Source organism: Oryctolagus cuniculus, chromosome 1, assembly GCF_964237555.1.
Source record: "Oryctolagus cuniculus chromosome 1, mOryCun1.1, whole genome shotgun sequence".
Lineage (NCBI taxonomy): Eukaryota > Metazoa > Chordata > Mammalia > Lagomorpha > Leporidae > Oryctolagus > Oryctolagus cuniculus.
Window position 1 is genome coordinate 231,055,531 of NC_091432.1, and position 15,033 is coordinate 231,070,563.

Below are 15,033 nucleotides of genomic sequence, written 5' to 3' on the forward strand. Positions count from 1 at the left end.
CTCGGCTTCCGATTCAGCTCCCCACTAATGTGCCTGCGTCCCTGCACCAATGTGGGTGAAGCTTCCAACTCCTGGCTTCAGCCTGGCCCAGCTCCGGCCGTTGCAGCCATTTGGAGAGTGAACCAGCACATGGAGGATCTCTCTCTCTCTCTCTCTCTCTCTCTCTCTCTCTCTTCCTCTTTATATGTAACTCAAACAAATAAACAAATCTTAAAAAAAAAAAAAAAAAAAAAAAGGCTGCGCCCTGGCCCCAGACCACCCCCAGAGAAACAGGGCCCAAACCACAGCTACAGCGGTCTCCTCCGGACCCCAAACATGGGTGGATCTCCTTGCCCACTTGGAGCCCCCACCAGAAGGTTAAGGACAGCCCCGGTACCCACAGCACCTGTCTGTGAGGCAGTCCCTGGCCAGCTGCTGGGCTGAGCTTCCTACCCGCCTTATCTCATCAAATCCTCCCCCACAGTGCCTAGCAGAGAGCCACTGTTATTATTCCCATTTTACAGATAAGAAAACCTGGGTTAAGATAGGGCCCAAGGTCACCTTGCCAGCAGGCTGTGTCTGGACCTGGTGTGGGGAGGGGGGGTTCAATAGGGAAATTCGGGATCCCCAGGCCCGCAGAGCCATCCAGGGCACCCATGCTTTGGTTCGCAGCTAGGGAAACCGCACCCCTGCCTGTCTCGCCAGTCTGAGGATATGCAGGCCTCTGGGCCGCCAGGGCCATGGCGCCTTCCTCCACGAAGGCCCCCGCAGGTACCTAGTAGGTAATCAGCTCGCCACCAGCTCCGTGGGGCTGCTGGTGCGGGAACAAGCCCCTGCTTGCCAGGGGCTCCGAAACCCGGGGATGAAAGGTGCCGTGGCAGCAAAACAGCACCATGGGCAGGAGCGCGCCTGACCTCTGCCAGGACTTGCAGGCTGGCATCCACCTGCTCACCTGCTCGCGGCGGGCACAAATGCGGGCCAAGCCGCAGAACCCAAACAGGCCTGGGAGCTCCGGCACCGTGGGAAGGGAGGTTCCCAAGGCTGGCGTCTCCCAGGTGGAGAACCAGGCTCCAGGTATGGAGGGCTCTGGTCTTCTGATTGTCTCCTCTGAAGGCGCCCAGTGCTCCCTGGGCGGGGCGAGAGGGTGCACGGGTGGCTGGGGGTGGCAGAGGCACGCCCGCCCCATTCCCCTCCGACCCAGATCTCCAAAGTTCACTTCCTGGAGACAGGGAGGGCGCTCCCACCTCTTCGTGGCAGGAGCCCCTCAGGTGAGCCTGCACCTGGAATGTGTGGCATCCCAAGAGGGTTATTAATAGCCCCGAAGTGCTTCCAGCAGAGCCAGCAGGTTCCGGGGCACCCCCTCCCACTCAGCCCCGTCCACAGGGCCAGTCCGCTCTCCCAGTTCACACTCCACCTTGTGCGGGCTCAGTGCCCGCCCCTGAGAGACGGCCACGGGGACAGGGCTGGCAGTTCTCAGCCCAGAAGGCGGGCTGGGGAGGAAAAACCCCACAGAAGGCCGCCACACCCCACCCGGGCCGCCACACCCCACCCGGGCCGTCACACCCCACCCGGGCCGGGTGAGGGGCCCCAGACAGCAGGCTGTGAATGGAGGGACTGTTATGGAGCCCCAGGAGTTTGCCACCAACAGGGAGGGGACAGGAAGACTCCGCCCCGGCCCTTCCTCCTCCCAGAGACCAGGCCTTGTCCTCCAAGGAGGCTTTCCAGGACTTAACCCCCAACTGGTGAGAGGCTACCCAGGGGCGGACCCGTTTCTGCCAGATCCCCAGCCCTGGGCCCAGCCCCAGGCCGGGAGCAAAGAGGAACCAAAGGCCCAGGACTGCGGTCACACCAGCACCTTCTCTGAGCCCAGCAGGCCTGGGACCCAGGGACAGGGGGTGAAGGAACACCTGGTCCCTGCTCTCAAGGGTCCCTAATCTCAAGAGAGCGTGGAGAACATGCCCCAGGGACACGGAATCAGTGAGGGCAGACACGCAGGCCAGGGCCCACTGGACAGGGAGAGGCAAGTGCTACCAACAGGAACTGCCTCCGGTCTCCACGGGCCGTGCCCAAACCCCCACTGCCCAGCACCCCATGGATCAGTTCTCCTTCTGCGCCAGGCCCCGTGCTGAGCAAGCGCCAGGAATGAGCTCACTGAAGTCGTCCCCCGACCCACTCATAGGGAAGACATCGCTGATCCCATTTCAGGGAACAGAAAACCAAGGCGCCGGCACGTTAAGAGACTTGTCCGAGATCACACATCTGGGAAACAAATGCCAGGGCTCCACGGGCAGCCGGGAGGGGTCAGCCAGAGCTGCTTCCAGGCAGTCTGAGATCCCACCTCGCCTCCCCAAGGCACTGGGGCAGTGAGGGGGGTGGGACAGGGAAGGAGTCCAGGAGCCTTGCCCAGGAGCCTTGGCGACAGCTGCCCCTCTGAGAAACCTGGGCTGGGCAGGACTGTCTGAAGGAGCACCCTCCTGTGTCTGGGCCAGGGCAGGGGCCCCACCCTCTCCAGTGCACCCCGACTTTCCTAACAGGCCCAGCCCCTGGAAGCCTCAGCCACGTGTACTGGGCCAGGGCAAGTTAGGGACCGAGACAGCTGGGGGGATGGTCAGGACGCGCTGGCTGTGCAGGACTCCAAAGAGGACAGAGGGTGGGCTTGGAATGAGCCTGGGCCGGACATCCGGAGTTGGGGGGGGGGCAGGCGACGACCCCTGCCACAGCTGGACCTGGGGTAGTGGGTTGGGGGGATGTCCTCCGGGGCCGGGTTCTGAGGGCAAGGGGGAACGAGTTCCCTCAAGAGGGGGAAGGAGAGGCTCCGACGCGGGCGGGAAGTGGCGCTCAGATTCGGAGAGAACAAGGTCGGACGCGGGACCCGGTCCCCACCAGCTCCCGTGCCGCCCCAGGCCTCGGTCGAGACCCCCGCCCCGGCGGCGAGCTCGGCGGGCCGCGGTGGGGGCGTGGCCCGGGGCTCGCGGCCGAACCCCGCGTCGCTCACCTGCGATGTGCTGGCGCCGGGCGTCGTCCAGGTGCGTGGACAGCACGTCCCCCATGGCGAGGAAGAGCCGCGGCCCGCTCTGGCCGTTCGCCGCTGCGCGCTCTCAGGCGGACACCGCTGGCGCCATGGAGCCCGGCCACCCCGCTCCCGCCGCTCCCGCCGCCCCGGCTGCGGCCTCCGCTCCGGCTCGGGCCCAGACCCAGCGCCCCGCCCCGCCCCGCCCCACCAGGCCCCGCCCCCGGCCCGGGCACCGCCCCCTCCTGGCCGCGCGCGGGCGGGGCGCAGGGCCCGGGACGCGGGGACCGCCCGGGAGTCGCAGACAAAGGGAAGGTCCCAGAGAGGGAGTCGGGAGAGACGGGCGCAGAGCCCCGCGTCCGGCCCGAGCCCAGCACGAGATGGAGCTGGTGGGGGTATCCGAGAGACCCGGGGGTGCCCCGGGGAGAGCTAGCCTGGGTGTCACCCCTCCCTGCACCAGACGAGAGACTCCCTGCTTCGGAGGACGTGGGGGACAGGCCGTCGCGCAGGAATCCGCGCCCGGCTCCTCCCGCTCTCTCCGCGCCCTGCGCCCTGCCCCCGCCTACCCGCTGCCGCCCGCGCTCAGGAAATCCTTGGCCTTGATCCTACCTGCCCAGGTGTGCCGGCCTGTCTTGCACAATAGTTACGGGGGTGGGGGGTGGGAAGGAAGGACGGGGCGGCGGCGGGGGGGGGGGGTGTGGGGGAGAATGAGGAGGGCTCGGGTCCAAAGGTGCAGGACCCCAGTTGCCAAGCAGACCCGGCGAATGGGCAGTTCAGGGAGTCAGAGCAGATAGTAGTGGCACTTTACAGTTTAGGAGACACCATCTGGAGCAGGCGTGGACTTTGGGTCCTGGCCTGTAGGGCTGGGCACGGCCGGGTCACAGGAGCAGAGGAGAAGTGTTTTCCAGGCTGGCATGGGAGTCAGGTTAACAGCCGACATGCCAGACCCCTGGACGTGAGTTGGGGTGGCAGAAGCTTTGCAGGGGTGCTGAGGCCCACATCTCCTCTCCTGCACCCCAACAGCAGCCCCTTGGTTACTCGGGGTGAGTGGGACCTCACCACTTCTCTGCGCACCCCACCCCGCTCTGGGACGGTTCTTGGCTCTCACCGTGACCTGAGGCAGAAAGTGGTGATCCTGGCACTGGCCAGCACAGACCACCTATGCTTCAGGCCTGCCAGCACCAGGGGAGGGAGCTCTGGCACCAGTTAGCGATGCAGGCACTCACTCCCTTACCACTCACATGATTGACACCTGTCTAGGAGCCACAAGACACCAGGGGTGGACAGGCCAGGAAGTCCACGCTGCCTGCCCTCGAGGGCCCTGGACAAGTGGCCGTGCCTCTTTGAACTCAGTGTCCTCCTCGGTCAGACGAGGGCAGCAGGCATTGCTGGGAGGATTAGATGAGATCGCAGGCACAGGGTGGTCCTCTCGATAAATGAACCTGTCCCTCCACTCTGCGTCGCGGTCCCTGCCCCAGGAGTATAGGGGACCCTCTTGAGGCGGGAGTAGAGGCAAAGCTTCTGACAGCAGATCCTGGAGAGCAGCATTCCTGGGTGTGGGCACAGCGGGCACAGGGCTGGCTTTGAAGAGCAGGAAGCTTTCACAGGGCACCCAGAATGGGCAGAGGCGGGGGGAAAGAGAGAGAGAGAGAGAGAGGTCTTCCATCTGCTGGTTCACTCCCCAGAGGGTACAACGGCCAGAGCTGTACTGATCCAGAGCCAGGAGTTTCTTCTGGGTCTCCCACGCAGGTGCAGGGGCCCAAGCACTTGGGCCATCTTCTACTGCTTTCCCAGGCCACAGCAGAGAGCTGGATCAGAAGTGGAGCAGCTGGGACTCAAACTGCACCCATATGGGATGCCGGCACTGCAGGCAGCAGCTTTACCCGCTACGCCACAGCGCCAGCCCCGGCCATGTCTATGTTACACTTGACTAAATTGCTGCAAGGATTTTTAGAATGATATTCTAGGACAGGTTGGTATAGCAGTGAATCCATCAGTTGGAATGTGCACATCCCATATCGGAGAGCCTGGGTTCAAGTCCTGGTTCTGCTTCTAGCTCTACCTTCTTGCTAATGCTCACCCTGAAAGGTGGCAAGTGATGGCTCAAGGGCTTGGGTCCCTGTCACCCACAAGAGAGAGACCTGAATGGAGTCCCAGGCTCTTGGCTCTGGCCTGATTCAGCCTGGCTGTTGCAGGCATTTGGGGCGTGAACCAGTGGTTGGAAGATTTCACTGTCCGTCTGCCTATCTGTCTCTTTCCCCTCCCCATCTCTTTGCCTTCCAAATAAATAAAAATTTACATAATATACATTGCATTGGCTGCACACAGGAACCCATACTGAGGCTCTAGGATAGGGCGTGTCAGGCGAGGGAGATGAGTCGGTGCGGCCCCAGGCCACAGCGCTGGGGCTGACTTCCTGGTGGGTTGGTAAATTGCGTGTCCAGGACTGACATTTATGACTTTTTTTCTGGGAAGACTGTAAAGTTATTTAAAAGTTCTCAGCTCTCTACTACGTGCTAATAAATCAGGCCAGCTATGGTCTTTGGGTGGGAGGGGAGTGAAGGGTTTTTTGCTTGTCTTATTTTTAGCAAAGAAAACCAAGCACAGCCATCAGCGCCACGAAGGGTTCCAGGCAGACAGGGGAGGGTTTCTGGGCCGAGGACGTGGGGAGCGCTCGCCCTGCTCGAGGCCACTGTGATGCGTGCTTTTCACATATTTATGGGTCCTTTGTGGTTTTCTTTTAATTCACACCCTCTGCCTGCTTGGTTATTGGAATGTGTTGTTTTTTTTTTCTTATTAATTTGTAAGAATTCTTTCTACAGCAAGAATAGGCCAGCTGGGCAAGGCAAAGGATTTGGAGGGAGTCTCTGCTGCTTCTCTGGGGTCCCCACCCACCAGGCTCTCAGGCCCCCTTGCAGGCCCACAGCAGGGTTGGGGAGGAGGGGAGGCGGGGCCCTATCGGTTCACCAGGCTCACCTGCCGGGCCTGCCCCTCCTGAACAGGGATGCCACCTACAGCCCCTGAGTCATCAGTCCTTGGTCAGGAAGTGGCTTCTGCCCAGCGGCCTCCACCCTCGGCACATCTGGAACCAGGGACTCAAAGGTGAAGAAGGGTAGCTGCCTGGGAGAGGCACGGCGCCCGCCGAGGGCTGCAGCCAGGCCTTGGACCAAGGCCCAGAGACGGGAAGGGATTTGCCCCTGAAGGTTCAGCAGGGCCTAGGCCAAGATCCCTTCCTCGCCCTGCAGGAAGGAGGAGGGGCCCTGCCTCGCCCCGCGGTGCCGTGTGGTCCAGCTCCCTCCCAGCTGGCTGGGAGCCTCAGCTCCCCACAAACCTGTCGGACCTGAAATAGACCAGGAGGAAAAAAAACAAACAGGGCCAGTAAACAGCGGGAGTGTGAATGAATCAGGATTTTGTTTCTAAGGGGTATCGGGTGTCCAACTCTGTTTACCCTGTTGGCATGGCCCCTTGCACAGAAGGGACCCTGGCACCGGGCCCGGACCTCCCCTCTGTATTAACTGTTGGGCTGGGAGGAAGCACAGTGCCCAGCCTGTCCCATCTGTCGCTTGGCCTCTGCCTCCTCAGCTCTCTCCTTGCTCCTCCAGTGGCCGAGCCGTCACCTCCTCCCGGCTCCTCTGCTGGAGCCCCGTGACGCCCATCCTGGGCAACTGTCAGGCCCCTTCCTGGCCTCCCTGCCACATGGATTATTCCAAACCAGAGACGGCACCATGTCCTCCCGCTGCCTCTAACCTTCTGTGGCTCCCACTGTCTTCAGACACAGTCAGACCCCTAAGCATGGCATTTGGGGCTCCCGCCAGCCTCTGCCCCCTCTTCCCTTCACCCCCCTCTGCGCAGACTGGACTTTCACATCCCCACCCAGCCACACGCCGTACAATCTAGGGGCATACAAAATCCTAATCCTCCCGCTCTGTCTTGCACCCCCATGCCCAACATCCTCAGGCGTCAGCTAGAGTTACCCACACCAGAGTGCCTTCCCTGTCTGGCCCCCCATAGCAGGCCAGCTCGGCCATACCCTGCCTCCAGTCAGCATGCTTCAAATGACTTTATTAAGATTTATTTAAAAAGGCAAAGCGACAGTGAGAGGGAGCGAGATGAGAAGAAGTCCCTCTACTGGTTGATTCCCCAGGTGGCTGCAGCAGCCGCGTCTGGGGTCAGGCCGACGCCGGGAGCGAGAAACTCCGTCCTAGTCTTCCACAGGGGTGGCACAGACCCAAGTACTCGGGCCGCCTTCTGCTTCCTTGCCAGGTGCATCCGCGGGAAGCCGGATGGGGAACAGAGAGGCCAGGACCCAACGCCTCACCGTCTGCACCAGGCCAGCGCCAACGAGGGTACAGCTTTAGTAGGGAGATTGCTAGGCTGAGCCCTTTTTTAAATGCACGTTTTTATTCTGAGAGAGAGAGAGAAGGACAGAGCTCCCATCAGTTGGCTCACTCCCCAAATGCCTGTATCAGCCCCCAACGGGGGCAGAAGTCGGGAACCAGGAGCTCAGTCGTCCAGGTCCGGAGACCCCGAGTGGCAGGAACCCAGTCCTTGAGCCATCCCTGCTGCCTCCCAGGTGTGCATCAGCAGGAAGCTGGAGGCAGGAGCGGAGCCAGGACAAACCCAGCGACTGAATACGGGACGCAGACTTCTCCACGGGTGTCTTTTTTTTAAAGGTAACAGGAATCTTAACTTTTATTTTTTAAGATTTATTTATTTATTTGAAAGAGTTAGGGCCGGCGCCGTGGCTCAATAGGCTAATCCTCCACCTTGCGGCGCCGGCACACCGGGTTCTAGTCCCGGTCGGGGCGCCGGATTCTGTCCCGGTTGCCCCTCTTCCAGGCCACCTCTCTGCTATGGCCAGGGAGTGCAGTGGAGGATGGCCCAGGTGCTTGGGCCCTGCACCCCATGGGAGACCAGGAAAAGCACCTGGATCCTGGCTCCTGCCATCGGATCAGCGCGGTGCGCCGGCTGCAGCGGCGACCATTGGAGGGTGAACCAACGGCAAAGGAAGACCTTTCTCTCTCTGTCTCTCTCTCTCACTGTCCACTCTGCCTGTCAAAAATAAAAAAAAAAATAAAAAAAAATAAAAAAAGAAAGAGTTACACAGAGAGGGGAGAGGCAGAGAAAGAGAGAGGTCTTCCATCTGCTGGTTCATTCCCCAATTGGCCACAATGGCCGGAGCTGCGTCGATCTGAAGCCAGGAGCCAGGAGCTTCTTCCAGGTCTCCCACGTGGGGGCAGGGGCCCAAGGACTTGGGCCATCTTCCGCTGCTTTCCCAGGCCATAGCAGAGAGCCAGATCAGAAGAGGAGCAGCCAGGACTAGAACCAGCGCCCATATGGGAGGGATGCCGGCGCCTCGGGCCAGGGCATTAACCCGCTGCACCCCAGTGCCCACCCCTTCATGGTGTCTTAACTGCTAGGCCAAACGCAGGCCCCTTGTTGAATTTGCGTTTTTATGTATTCATTTCCATTTTATTTGAAAGGACCAGAGCAAGTCTGGACTTCCAGTTGAGGCTTTTGCTGCAAGGTTAGGGTCAGCGGTTCCCGCAAGCCCTGCAGAGGCCGAGGCCCCCAGAGCAGGGAGCCGCGCCGGGCCTGGGTCTTGGCCCCTAGCCTGGGGAGCCAGGGCTGCTGAGCCAGGGCTGGACAGGGAGGCCCACTTCCTCCAGGGCCAGCTCCCGGGGTTTCAGGCCCCAGCGGCCCCGCCCACCTCTTCCATGTCAGATTTGGTTTCCTGCTGGGCCGCAGCTGCCCCTCACCAGCTGGTGACTCAGAGCCTTCCAGGACCTGCCCAGCCCTCCCGTGACTAAAGTTTGTGGTGAGGCTGAGCCCAGCTCCCGGGGCAGAGCCACCTCCGCCCAGCCCAGCCCTCCTCCTCCTGTCTCCCTGAGGTCTTTCGGATGCCCGTCCTCACGTCTTCTCAAGAGATCAGGGCTATTCCTGGAGCCCAAAACTACGTTCTGGCCAGAGGGCCCAAGCATCGGTGCCTGCCCTCCTGGAGGACGCGGGCTGGTGGGCAGAAGCCGTTGCATGGGGGAGGAGCAGAGAGAAGGCCAGAGAGGAAGACGGGGCAGGGCGAGCCCCGATCTGGGCTTTACTGTGTGTGACAGACTTGCCAGGGACACAGCAGCAGGCAGCCAGCAAAGACTGGGCTGCCCTGCCCTGGACGGTGTCGCCATGAGTATTAGGAAAGCCAGTGACGATGGACAGGGACAACGGTCTCACGCCAGGCTCCAGCTGGGTTGGCAAGAGCAGCAGGAGCTGGGTCCAGCCCCTGACACCTGCCCTGGCAGACACACCTGTGCAGCAGGGAGCCCCGAGTGAGGGGCGGGGCTGGGGGGCGCAGAGAGGGGGCTGATCCTGCCCAGGGGCAAAACCCCCCACCCCACTCTCCCAAAACCAGGGCCGAGACCCCTCTGTGCCCAGTGATGCTGGCCAGAGATCGCACTGACTGTAACCTTGTCAATGCAGTGATGAGGATGGAACAGCTGGCCCCTCCCACTCACCCAGGGGGCCAGGCCCCTGGACAGTTCCCTGCAGGCTTCATTTCACACATGGGGAAAGGAAAGGCCAGAGTGGTGAGGTTCCGACCTGGGTCTACCTCGCGCCGAAGCTCGATGCCCCACTGGCAGGACAAAAGGCAGCCCACTGGACACGCAGGGGAGTGGACATGTGGAATCTTCACTGCTCCCCCAGCCACTGGCAAGGCCAAGCAGAAGCCAGGAATCTGAGCTCCAGCAAGGAGAGTGCAAAGGCCCAAGGACAAGCCGTCTGGAGCCTGGTCTCACCCAGTATTTCCTGTTCTGGGAACTTTAAGATAACGCCTTTTACCTTCAAGTCACCCCCCCCACCTCCCTATCAGATATCTTCCCATAACTTTGAAGAGTTCCAGAGATGTGAAGGTTCCCCTCCGCCCACCCAGGGGATCTGGTGGCCCTCAGGGTTCCTCAAACACCTTGGGTGGGCCCTCAGGTTTTGTGAAATGGAGCCACGAATCCACCCCCTCCACACACACACACACACACACACACACACATCCTGGTGCCTGTGCAGAGGCCAGGAAGCGGCAGCACGGGCCAGGGCAGCTCTCACGTGATCAGAGCCTGGTTGGAGGAGCAGGCAGGTCTGCACTAGACGATGACATCAGGAGGGCAGGTGCCGAGATGGAGGGCTGAGACAAGGGCCCTGGGAGCCCCAAACTGGGAGGGTGTGGCAGGCGGCCCGAGGGCATCCTGGGAGAGGAGGAGGCGTGCCAGCCACCATCAGGCCTGGCCTGGGGTGGGGGAAAGGCCCGGGAGGAAGCGACCCCTGAGAGCAGGCAGCCCACCCAGGACGAAAGGAGTGTCAGACGACCAGGAATGGTATAGCGCCTTCTCGGGTAGTCTTGTCTCTTCCCTGGGGCGGGAAGGGGTGAGTGGAGGCAGGCGAGGTGCACGGGGCCCACTGTACGATCGTGGTCCCATCCCGAGCCTAAGACGGGACTGGGATGGGCGACAGTCGCAACACTCAGATGCTAGGGTTTCGTTTTCATCCTGTCGCCTCCTGTAAGAGTGCTCCGTGAGAAGCACAGTGACCTGCTGGCCGGTGGGGACCCCAGAGGAGCTGTTCTCTGGACTCCCTGGGGGACAGTCCCCCACCTGCCCCTCAGATGCAGGCTACCTTATTGGTCACAAAGGAACACATCGCCCCCTGGTGGTGGCTGGGATGCAGCTGTGAACTGAATCCGGACTCCTGCAGGGTGAAATGGGGCACAGGGCAGGGGTCCAGGGGCCTGGCTTCTCCCTCAGACCCCACCCCCATCTCAGATACCTGCACCCCCCCCCCAACCCCCCGTGCAATGTGGGCTCACTCTTGAGCCGCCTCTTTCCTCGTTTGGAGAATTCTGTGTGCACTGCCTCTGTCCGCTCTCCGTGTGTGGCGCCCCCCGGCGGATCCTCCCGGAATCACGGCCGTGGCCTCCGGCCACGGCCTGGCATCTGCCTGTTTCCACACAGAAATGTCAGTGAGGTCTTCAGCGTGTTACGTAGAGGTTATACGCCGTGCACCGTACAAATCTCCAGCACAGAACTTGATGCATTTCTGTGACCATAACCACCCACCTGACATCCACCCAGAGCCTGGTCCACAGCGTTCCCAGCCCCAGAAACCCAGCACAGCCCCTCTTCCTCCAAAGGGGACCTGTCTTCTGCTCCCTGTCACCACCCACCAGTGTGGCCTGCTGTTATTTTTTATGTATGCATGCATGTATGTGTGTATGCATGTATGTGTGTATGTATGAATGTATGTATGTGTGTATGTATGTATGTATGTGAAAGGCAGAGTTGGGGTGAGAGAGAGAGAGAGAGAGAGAGAGAGAAGTCTTCTATCCACTGGCCCCCTCTCCCAAGATGCCTGCAATCGTCAGGACTGGATCAGGCCCAAGCCAGGAGCCTAGAACTCCATCTGGGTCTCCCATGTGGTGGCAGGGACTCAAGTACTTGGGCCATCACCTGCTGCCTACCAGGAAGTTGTGTGGGAAGAAACAGAGGTAGAACTCAACCCCAGGCACTCTGATAGCCCCTAGGGCCGTTTTTATAACTTCAAATAGGGGCCAACACTTTAGCGGAGTAGATAAAGCCGCTGCCTGCACTGCCAGCATCCCATACAGGTGCTGGTTCAAGTCCCGGCTGCTCCACTTCCGATCCAGCATCTCTGCTGTGGCCTGGGAAAGCACTAGAAGATGGCCCAAGTGCTTGGGCTCCTGCACCCACATGGGAGACCAGGAAGATACTTCAGAGTGGCCCAGCTCCAGCTGTTGTGGTCATCTGGGGAGTGAACCAGCGAATGGAAGCGCTCTCTCTCTCTGTAACTCTGCCTTTCAAATAAATAAATAAATAAATCTTTTTTAAAAAGCAAACTTTAAATAAACATAGCCATCATGGAGTAGGCCCCCTTTGTGTCTCATTTCCTGCACTCAGCGTGAGGTCCCCAGGACTCACCTGTGATGTGTACATTTGCACACTGACTCAGGGGGCTGCCATGCGTGCATTGTCCCGGCTGAGGAGCACGTGTGTTGTTCCCAGCCTGTGGATACGAGGAATAAACTCTGTGAGCTTTCCGGTCATTCCTCTCGGGGGTACATGCAGAGGTGGCACGGCCGGGTCATGGCCCAGGCAAGTGTTCGGCTTTAGTCCATAATGCTGAATAGTTTTCCAAGGTGTTTGCACCAATTTGCCGACAAACCACATGTATGAAAGTAGAGTGGTTTTTCAAATGCTTTATTTGGAAATCATGTCATATTCACAGAAAGGTTGCAAGAATGCAGAGCACATCTGTATACCTTTCACTCAGGAAACCATTACATTAAGCCATAAAAATGCTATCTATCAAATGTACACAAAAACACACTGTAAAAACATACATATACGCAAACAGAACACAGAATTCTATAAATACACACATACATGTTCATGTGAATAACCCATTAATATAGTGGCCGGCTCCACAGCTCAATAGGCTAATCCTCTGCCTAGCGGCGCCGGCACACCGGGTTCTAGTCCCGGTCGGGGCGCCGGATTCTGTCCCGGTTGCCCCTCTTCCAGGCCAGCTCTCTGCTGTGGTCAGGGAGTGCAGTGGAGGATGGCCCAGGTCCTTGGGCCCTGCACCCCATGGGAGACCAGGAGAAGCACCTGGCTCCTGCCTTCGGATCGGCGCGGTGTGCCGGCCGCAGCGCGCCGGCCACGGCGGCCATTGGAGGGTGAACCAACAGCAAAGGAAGACCTTTCTCTCTGTCTCTTGCTCTCACTGTCCACTCTGCCTGTCAAAAAAAAATTAATATAAATACATATACTTATATACGACTTTTTCTTTTTTAAGATTTATTTTGTTTATTTGAAAGGCAGAGAGAGGAGGGAAGAAGGGGGGAGAGAGAGATTGATCTTCCATCCACTGGTTCACTCCCCAGATGGCCACAATAGCTGGAGCTGGACCTATCCAAAGCCAGGAGCCAGGAGCTTCTTCCAGATCTTGCATGTGGGCGCAGGGGCCCAAGGACTCTGGCCTTCCTCCACTGCTTTCCCAGGTGCCTTAGCAGGGAACTGGATCAGAAGTGGAGCAGCTGGGACTCGAACCGGCAACCACTATGCCACAGTGCTGGCCCTAGGCTTGTTTCTGAATCATTTGCATATATACTTTGTATATCTTGGATTTTTTTTTTTTTTTTGACAGGCAGAGTTAGACAGTGAGAGAGAGAAAGGTCTTCCTTTTTCTGTTGGTTAACCCCCCACAGTGGCCGCTACGGCCAGTGTGTTGCGGCCAGCGCGCTGCACCGATCTGAAGCCAGGAGCCAGGTGCTTCTCCTGGTCTCCCATGGGGTGCAGGGCCCAAGCACTTGGGTCATCCTCCACTGCCTTCCCAGGCCACAGCAGAGAGCTGGACTGGAAGAGGAGCAACCTGGGTCTTAATCCCTAAGCTTCTGTGTGTATTTCCCAAGCACAAGGATATTCTTCTAGATAACTATAGTGTAACTGCAGTGTGGTCATCAACGTACGTGGAGTGAATGTTGTACCTACTTCACCATTTGTGTTCGTACTGTATTAACTGGCCCCATGGGGCCCTTTGTAGTACCCTGCAGACTGGGCTCCAGGGGAAGAGAAAGCGCTGCGGGGACTTGTCCTGCCTCTACGAGAACATACCCACAGCCCAGCTTTGCTTTTGTGGGGACAGCAGTGGCTCTCAGCCTGGGGCAGGTTGGCCCTCCAGGGGACACATGCCAGCGTCTGAGCCATCACTACTGGCATCTAAGCGCACAGAGGCCAGGAATGCTCCTAGATGTCCCTCTCCACGGAAAACCGTCCCCCACAATAGGGATTACCAGGCCCAAGTGTCAATATGGCAAGGTTATTAAAGGAAGAGAGAGATCCTCCACCTGCTGGTTCACTCCCCAAGTGGCTGCTGTGCCGCAACGCCTTCACTGGGGCAACAGCATTTAAGGGGTGTCCAAACCCTCAGTAATTGAGAAAAATAATTGTCTAATGTGATAGCTTTAAAAATAAAAATGGGCCGGCGCCATGGCTCAATAGGCTAATCCTCCGCCTTGCGGCACCGGCACACCGGGTTCTAGTCCCGGTCGCCCCTCTTCCAGGCCAGCTCTCTGCTGTGGCCAGGGAGTGCAGTGGAGGATGGCCCAAGTGCTTGGGCCCTGCACCCCATGGGAGACCAGGAGGAAGCACCTGGCTCCTGGCTTCGGATCAGCGCGGTGCGCCGGCCACAGTGCGCCGGCTGCGGCAAGCCATTGGAGGGTGAACCAACGGCAAAAGAAGACCTTTTTCTCTGTCTCTCTCTCTCACACTATCCACTCTGCCTGTCAAAAAAAAAAAAAAAAAAAAAAAAAAAAAAAAAAAAGAATGCAAAAATGCCATGATAAACAAAATGATCACACGGGAGCCCGAGGCAAAGGGGATTGCTGAGTCCCTGCCCTGCTCTGACTCAGTTCCGGCTCCTCTCGCCGCCACCTGCAGGTGCCGGGCTCAGCCTGGTTTCAGCGGTCGCCCGCTGGGCTTCGCTTTCCTCCTCTGTGGAATTCCTTAACCATCTGGCTGCAGCTCTGGGATCTTGGGTGGGTCCCTTCCCAACCCGAGCCCCAGTTCCCTTGTCTGTAAGGAGCTCACAATAGCCACGGGTGCGCCAGGCTGAAGGCAGGAGCCAGGAACTCAATCCACATCTCCCATGTGGGTGGCAGGGACCCGGGGACTTGCGCCATCACCTGGTGCCTCCCAGGGTGCGCATCAGCAGGAAGCTGCGGGACTCTAACTCCAGCGCTGCAGCATGGGATGTGGGTGTCCCACGCCGGTATTTTTAGGCCCCGGGGTGGGATGTCGCAAACAGATGTCTTCAGACTGCTGGGGCCCAGCCAACAAAATAACTGCTCTTGTCATTTCGTGCATTAAACATCTGCTCACACAGCTCCTCTGCGCGGCCAGGGTTCACGGCGGGCATGTGTCACGGCCTGGAAGGGAGAGAGAGAGGGAGGGATGGGGAGCTAAGAGGTCAGCGCATAGGAGGAG

At 59.3% G+C, this 15,033-nt stretch overlaps 1 protein-coding gene across 1 annotated transcript in view; it reads right to left on the reverse strand.

The window, feature by feature from the left end:
• Nucleotides 1-3,165, reverse strand: part of NIBAN2 (niban apoptosis regulator 2) — a 45,484-nt gene extending 42,319 nt beyond the window's left edge. Inside the window, exon 1 of the mRNA XM_051854992.2 lies at nt 2,975-3,165. Coding sequence (XP_051710952.2) covers nt 2,975-3,029 — 55 coding nt within the window. The 5' untranslated portion in view covers nt 3,030-3,165. The remainder of the gene's footprint in view (nt 1-2,974) is intronic.
• Between the last annotated feature and the right edge of the window lie 11,868 nt (nt 3,166-15,033).